Below are 7,500 nucleotides of genomic sequence, written 5' to 3' on the forward strand. Positions count from 1 at the left end.
TGTTGTTGTTGTACTCATAAAAGATTAATAGAACAAAAAAGCAGATCAGGGGAAGTAAAAGACTGAGTTTGAGATTGCTACTGTGGAATTTTTATGTCTTGGGTTTGTGTGTGTGTGTGTGTGTGTGTGTGTGTGTGTGTGTGTGTGTGTGTGTGTGTGTGTGTGTGTGTGTGTGTGTGTGCGTGGATGTGTGTGTGTGTGTGTGTGTGTGTGTGTGTCTGTGTGTGTGTGTGTGTGTGTGTGTGTGTGAATGTATGTGTGTGTCCTTGTTTGCGTTCAGGCTGGACTGAGACAGCTGGTGAGTTGGGATCTTGACACGGAGTGGGCGGAGTTTGTGCAGTTCTACCTGCGTGTGGGCGGAGACTGGGCGGAGTGTAACCAGGCCGACAGCCGTGAGGAGGGAGTGCTGCTGCAGTACAGCAACGACGGAGCCATCAGCTGGGGCCTCATCGCCGAGATGTACTTCACCGACTTCACCAAACCCAGGTGGCCACTGCACACATGCCCCACACACGCCACACACGCGCGCACACACGCGCACACACCACACACACGCGCCCACACACACACACACACACACATGCACACACACACACACGCACTATCAGAGTGATCATAGCTGTGGAACATTTAGAGGTCTTTTCACAGTGGCCAGACATGAAGAAAATGTTTTTTTTTTAAAAAAGACAATATTACAATTATTGTTTTGTCCTTGGCTGTGTGTGAGCTCTGGGTGTCGTTTAGTTAATATCAAGGACAAAGTGGTTTCATTAAGAGTATCACTACGCTGCTTTTACTGTTGTCTAGGGGGCTGCTTTTGAATCAGTTTTATCAATGCTAAGGTTTTAATGAAAAAGGGTCTTTATTAAGACCTTGGGAGAACTGTGTCTCTCAGCACAGGTTTATCCAGAAGGACTTCACTGATATTGGTACTGTCTAGGGGGTTGGATGACATGTTTCATCAGTTTCATCAACAGCAAGGTTTTTGATTTGTTAAGACCTCGGGGTTAATTGGGTCTGTGCCATCCTCTCGGCTGCAGATTCGTCCACTACGAGCTGCCACTGGCCGCCAAGACGCCCTGCACGCGTTTCCGCTGGTGGCAGCCGCTCCACTCGGGCGAGGGCTACGACCAGTGGGCCATCGACGACGTCATCATCCTGTCGGAGAGAGAGAAGCACATCATCCCCATGGCCAACCCCACCCTCCCTCAGGTGAGAGCCCACCTGTCCACACTGACCATCACCAGGGGCAACCATGCTGGCGTTATCTCTGACAGACAATATGACCGCCACTTAATACCGATACACTCGAAACTTCATAGAACGCTATAGATGTTCGTACACAGTGTACAAACCTCTGACACTTAAATAATAGGAGTACTTGTTGAACTAAACCATAGTAAGTGTCATGTATTTACGAAGGTGACTTTGATCCGAAGCTTTTATGCTTTTATTTACTATTATTCTTTGCTATGTAAAGCACATTGGAGTAGCCCTGTGTATGAAATGTGTTGTCTAAATAAGCTTGCCTTGCCTTGCCTCAAAGGAGGCCTAAGCCATATCTGCATCCCTTGATCTCCTCCCGTCCAGAACTTCTACGAGAAGCCGGCGTTCGACTACCCGCTGAACCAGATGAGCGTGTGGCTGATGCTGGGCAACGAGGGCATGGAGAAGGAGCACAACGGCAGCTTCTGCGCCCCCACGCCCTCCGCCATGGTGTTCGGACGCTCCGACGGAGACAGGGTGGCCGTGACCCGGGACCTGGCACTCCGGCCTGGGTACACTCTGCAGTTTAAGGTTGGTGCTGTGCTCATACAGAATCATACACTCCGGCCTGGGTACACTCTGCAGTTTAAGGTTGGTGCTGTGCTCATACAGAGTCATACACGGACAGAGGTTATGTCACTGTACTGATGGCCTGTCAAGAAGCTGTCTGATAGCCAAGGACTTCTCTGGTCCCGAAAGATTATGAAAGACGACGGCCAAAGGTTTTGTCACATTACTGATGACTGTCTGATGGTCCATGTTTTTTTGTTTGGTTTAGCTGGTGTATAGCTAATTGCATACTTCAACAGTAGAACTGGAGGTGTGATGAAGTGTTCAAGTAATTGGAAGTCGTTATGCGCTCTGTCTTGACTACTTGACTACTTTACTTCTTAAACTATTTACTTAACCATTGTCCTTTTATGCTTTAATTTACTGCTAATCTTTGCTTTTGTATATGTAAAGCACTAGCACATAGTCTGAAATGCGCTCTCTAAATGAACTGGTCTTGCCTTACTTATGGTGCCACTTGTGATTGATCATCTGCCAGTGTAGTGATAATAAAGCACTGGGGATGTGTTACTGTGCTCTCTTCCTCCAAAACACACTAGCTCTCTGTGTTTCCGCTGGTATATGATACATAGAAAATATAATATCACAATGCTTATTATCGTTGTATTGGCAAAATGTCAATCACACACAGTGATAGATAGCTGTGAAAAACACACTCTCTCTCCCTCTCTCCCTCACCCACTAACTGTCCCTCCCTCCCTCTCTCTCTCTCTCTCTCTCTCACCCACTAACTGTCCCTCTCTCTATCTCTCTCTCCCTCTCTCCCTCACCCACTAACTGTCCCTCCCTCCCCCTCTCTCTCTCTCTCTCTCTCTCTCTCTCTCTCTCTCTCTCTCTCTCTCTCTCTCTGCCTCTCTCTCTCTCTCTCCCTCTCTCTCTCTCTCCTTCTCTCTCTCTCTCTCTCTCTCTCTCTCTCTCTCTCTCTCTCTCTCTCCAGTTGAACATTGGCTGTGAGTCCCAGTTCAGCACGTCGGCCCCGGTGCTGCTGCAGTACTCCCATGATGCCGGGCGCACCTGGGCGTTGGTGCGGGAGGGCTGTTACCCAGGATCCCCTGGGGTAGGGGGCTGCGAGGGCAGCTCTCGAGAGCTCCGCGAGCCCACCGTCTACAACACGGGGGACTACGAGCGCTGGACCAGAGTCACCGTGGTCATTCCCCGCAACGTGGCCGCCAGGTAACCCACGGGACAGGGTCACGGTCTTTATATGAAGTGTGTGTGTACTTGAAGTGTGAGGCTCTCTAGTTGGGAATGCCATCCAATGGTCCAGGTTTCCATCCAATTTGTGTGATGAAATTGTTTGTTACTGAATAAAATGTATCAGCGATCTCAGTCCATTTTGCGTTCTTATCAGCAACACAACCTGCTTCTTCTTCTTCTTCTTCTTCATCTTATTATTCTTCTTCTTTCTTCTTCTTCTTTCTCTTCTTCATCTCTCTCTCTCTCTCTCTCTCTCCTCCTCTTCAGTAAAACGCGGTTCCGCTGGTTCCAGGAGAGCAGTGTGCATCGTGACGCGCCGGCCTTTGCTCTGGACGGCGTCTACATCTCTGAGCCGTGCCCCAACCACTGTGGCGGCCACGGAGACTGCATCTCTGGGGTCTGCTTCTGTGACATGGGCCACACGGGTGAGTATATCCGCACCACAGGGCACAGTAGATGCACGTCAGCATGGACCAGCGATATAGCTATAGCTATACTTATAGGAAGGACAAGAGAGAGATAGAGAGATAGAGGGGAAGCATAAATGTGACCATTCACAGCGAAATCAGTCGTTTTGCGCACATTGTTATTTTGAGAAAATCAACAATAACAAACTTCCGGGTTAAAATGTTGAATTTCACGTTTTCGCATAATTCGGCGGTATACAGTCTACAGTTTCATATCGTGAACGCATTTCACTGAAAAACTTACGTTTTGACTGTTAAACCCGGCGAAGATTCAACACATTTGCTGTCATGCACGCGCCGCTTAAACAGGTGATTTCTCCTCTCCTGGCATATCATGACAGGAGAACCATGTCAACTTTGGATGCGGTTATCTTAGCGATAGTTTGTGTAATACCCTCGATATACATATCGTTGGAAAGCTTAGTTTATGGCCGTTCACGTGAGCACAATAACTTAATTTACTCAATTTTACCGAAACGACTGGTTCCGCTTTACAGGGTCACAAATGCACATGCAAGTCGTTTTGTCAAGCCTGTTAAATATTTGATTTGGTGTTCTGTGTGTTTGTGTTGGTCTGTCTATATGTGTGTATCGGGGTATGTGTGTGTGTGTGTGTGTGCGTGTGTGTGCGTGTGTGTGTGTGTGTGTGTGTGTGTGTGTGTGTGTGTGTGTGTGTGTGTGTGTGTGTGTGTGTGTGCGTGTGTATTGGTGTGTGTATTGGTGTGTGTGTGTGTGTGTGTGTGTTTGCGCTCGCTCTCCAGTGGAGCAGGACAGCTGTGTGCCGGCCGTGGCCAGTCCCACAGAGCTGGCCGAGGGCTTCGAGGGGAAGCTGAGCCCGCTGTGGCAGAGCCTGAGTGGGGGCCAAATCGGCAGCGGCTGCGGCTCCATCAGCGAGGGCAAGGCCCTCTACTTCAGCAGCTCCGGCCGGAGGGAGGCCCGCACCGTCCCCCTGGACACCACCAACACACGGTCAGTACTGTCCACGCCGGGGCCGGTTCTCCCTACACGCACACTACGCAAGATACACACACACACACACACGCGCGCGGTTAGCGGTCAGGCCCCACTGAGGTCTGAACTGGCACTGGTTCACACTAACACACAACAGCACTGTGGACCAGAGCTCAGCTCAAAGCCAAGCATGTAATCAGTGGACACAAGTCTAAGCTGGTGTATCTGAGACACAATAGAGACACAAAATAATAATGTCTTAGTGTGGTTATGGACATTTGATTTGCTTAGAGATGCCACTGAAGATGATTTTTTTAGACAAAACATTTTCAGCAAATGTTGTGTGGTAATGTTATAACTCTTTGTGCTTGACGTGGATATTGTCGTCTTAGATCATGCAGATAACCCCGTTCTGTTTCCCCTGCTGGTTTAGGCTGGTTCAGTTCTACATCCGCATTGGATCAAAGAGTCTCGGAGCCACTTGCACTCGCCCTCGCTCCCGCAACGAAGGTATTTTATTTCATCATGTTGTTGTGCGGCTGAAATTCCACCCTGGTTGACGTGAAATTCCCCCTTTTATGTGTGCATGTGTGTTACGGGGCCGTCAAGCTCCCCGCCGTCACACTGGGGGTCCTCTTCTGCCTCCCGGTGGCCATCCGAGGCTACTGCAGCAGCTCTGAGGACAACAGCAAGAGCTGGACAATGGAGCTCCGCCGCTGGTCATCCGATGGTCCGTGGCGGCCTTTGATCAGCCCTCCTAGGCTGTGTAACAGAGCCAACTCTCTCTGGCCGTCCTGTGTGAGGCGCGTGGTGGTCCATTGAAGTGGGACATGAAACAGGCCCCGGCCTCCTCGTCTCTATCTCACGTCAGCGTGCGGCTGATCCACCACCTCAGCCTGAGACAGAGACAGCAGCTCTTATCTCCAGCACCAGAGTCTTAAGGGAGAGGGAGGACGATTTCATTATTCATGTTTTAAAAACTCAGATCCTCAAATACCTGCTGTTTTATGCCCACCTCTGCCAGGATGCCCACTTTTCTTTTGGCGCCATGTTGTGTGAACGGGTCTTGCTTTCTTCCCCCTGTTGTTACGCAGTCTTTGCTTTGTGTGCTTGTTTTAGGGGTAGGGAGAGTTGACGTTGACGTCATGCTCTGGTGTTTTTTTGGCTCCGCAGGGGTGATCGTCCAGTTCTCCACCAACAACGGCGTGCAGTGGCACTTCCTGCGCGAGCTGGACTTCAGCTCCTTCCTGGAGCCCCAGGTGGTGACCATCGAGCTGCCGCCCGGCGCCAAGACCCCCTACACTGCCTTCCGCTGGTGGCAGCCTCAGCAGGGTGAGACGTGGCACCGGCGCGGCCCAGATTAGCACACGGTCCTGAAAAGGCCCTCAGCTACAGCACACGCCATGGATGGAACTCATGAATGGAATGAATGCAACACTGATACGAAAAACAAACACACATGTTGTTTTGTTGTTTTGAGTGTTCATTGCTGTTTTTGTTCTGTATTTCTGGTTTCTGTTTATCAGTAAGAATCCAGCTCCATCTTCCTTATTTAAGGATCAGAGTTTGCTTACGTTGAGAATCTCCCAAAAACTCATATGCTCAGCATTAATTAAACATGAAAAATGGTAACACCAAGAAATCTCTTCCCCACATTTACATATAGCTTCTCTCTCCCTCCCTCTCTCTCCCTCTCCCTCTCTCTCTCTCTCTCTCTCTCCCTCTCTCTCTCCCCCTCTCTCCCTCCCTCTCTCTCTCTCTCTCTCTGCAGGTAAGCACTCAGCCCAGTGGGCCCTAGATGATGTCCTGATCGGGATGAACGACAGCAGCAGGGCCGGCTTCCACGACAAGTTCGACGGCACGTCTCCGCTCAGACACAACTGGTACCGCGTGCAGGGCGGCGAGGTGGCCATGGACTGCCTGTCGCTGGACACAGCCCTCGCCTTCAACTCCGAGACCAGCGACAGTAAGCCCCGCATCACCTCTCTACACACACACACACACACACACACACGGCTCTCTCACAGCCCTCGCCTTCAACTCCGAGACCAGCGACAGTAAGCCCCGCATGACCTCGCTACACACACACACACACACACACACACGGCTCTCTCACAGTCACCCGGTTTGGCCTGATGTCACCCCCCACCACACACGCACACACACACACACACACTCATGCACGCACACATGCTCTCTTTCTCTCATACATACATACACACATACACACGTTTACGCTCACACACACACACACACCCACACACAAAAACCTTTTCCCCTACTACATTAGACTGATCCAATATAGCCGGGCGACCTGAATGGCTTAAATGTTTTATATTTTATTACAATTAATGGCCTGGATGGGAAAGATGGAGAGCAAATGTAATCTTCTCCTTGGCATCCATGGCTGCAGGTTGTGAATAATTAATGGCTCCAAATTTAATTTAGTGCCCGTGTGGTTATTCATTTCAGGATCAAGCTGTGTGCAGTTTTATTTTGTGCAAATATTACATTATATTAGGGTTCATCAATAACACTGGCCCACGGAGTGCAATTTGGGACAGCATCCATAAATACATCCCCCCTCACAGACGTGCGCACGCACACACACACACACACACACACACACACACACACACACACACACACACACACACTCCTCGCCGCTAGTTTCCAGACTGTGTGTGTGGCGGCTAAGCTGTGGATCTTCTGATGTCGATTGAAGCCACATCAATCAGGAAGAGGCTCTGTGAGATTTTACCACCAGTCTCATCTTGGACTGGATTTATCACCAATATATAGGATTTAATGTTGCCTTTTTTTAGGGTTTAAGTTTTTTTAGTGATGTGCCAAGGAGCTTTAATCTTGCGTAATTAATCTGTGAGCGGTTGAGCTTAATAACTATATCCTCCGAAGAGGCAAGTTATTTAAAGTAAACTGTTTTCACATCATGTGGCCCATCTCGATCTTGATGCATTTTTATCAGCACAGTGCGGTATTTGGCTTAAAATTCATCCATCGGTTACCCTGTCTTTCAGCACTTAGTAAA

General features: G+C 49.5%; 1 protein-coding gene across 1 annotated transcript in view; it reads left to right on the forward strand.

The window, feature by feature from the left end:
* Window positions 1-7,500, forward strand: part of reln (reelin) — a 137,864-nt gene that overhangs the window by 104,154 nt on the left and 26,210 nt on the right. Inside the window, exons 25-33 of the mRNA XM_062547073.1 lie at window positions 281-486; window positions 1,041-1,212; window positions 1,591-1,797; window positions 2,774-3,009; window positions 3,301-3,458; window positions 4,262-4,469; window positions 4,885-4,961; window positions 5,625-5,783; window positions 6,223-6,417. Coding sequence (XP_062403057.1) covers window positions 281-486; window positions 1,041-1,212; window positions 1,591-1,797; window positions 2,774-3,009; window positions 3,301-3,458; window positions 4,262-4,469; window positions 4,885-4,961; window positions 5,625-5,783; window positions 6,223-6,417 — 1,618 coding nt within the window. The remainder of the gene's footprint in view (window positions 1-280; window positions 487-1,040; window positions 1,213-1,590; window positions 1,798-2,773; window positions 3,010-3,300; window positions 3,459-4,261; window positions 4,470-4,884; window positions 4,962-5,624; window positions 5,784-6,222; window positions 6,418-7,500) is intronic.

Source organism: Sardina pilchardus, chromosome 10 (genome assembly GCF_963854185.1).
Source record: "Sardina pilchardus chromosome 10, fSarPil1.1, whole genome shotgun sequence".
Classification (NCBI taxonomy): domain Eukaryota; kingdom Metazoa; phylum Chordata; class Actinopteri; order Clupeiformes; family Clupeidae; genus Sardina; species Sardina pilchardus.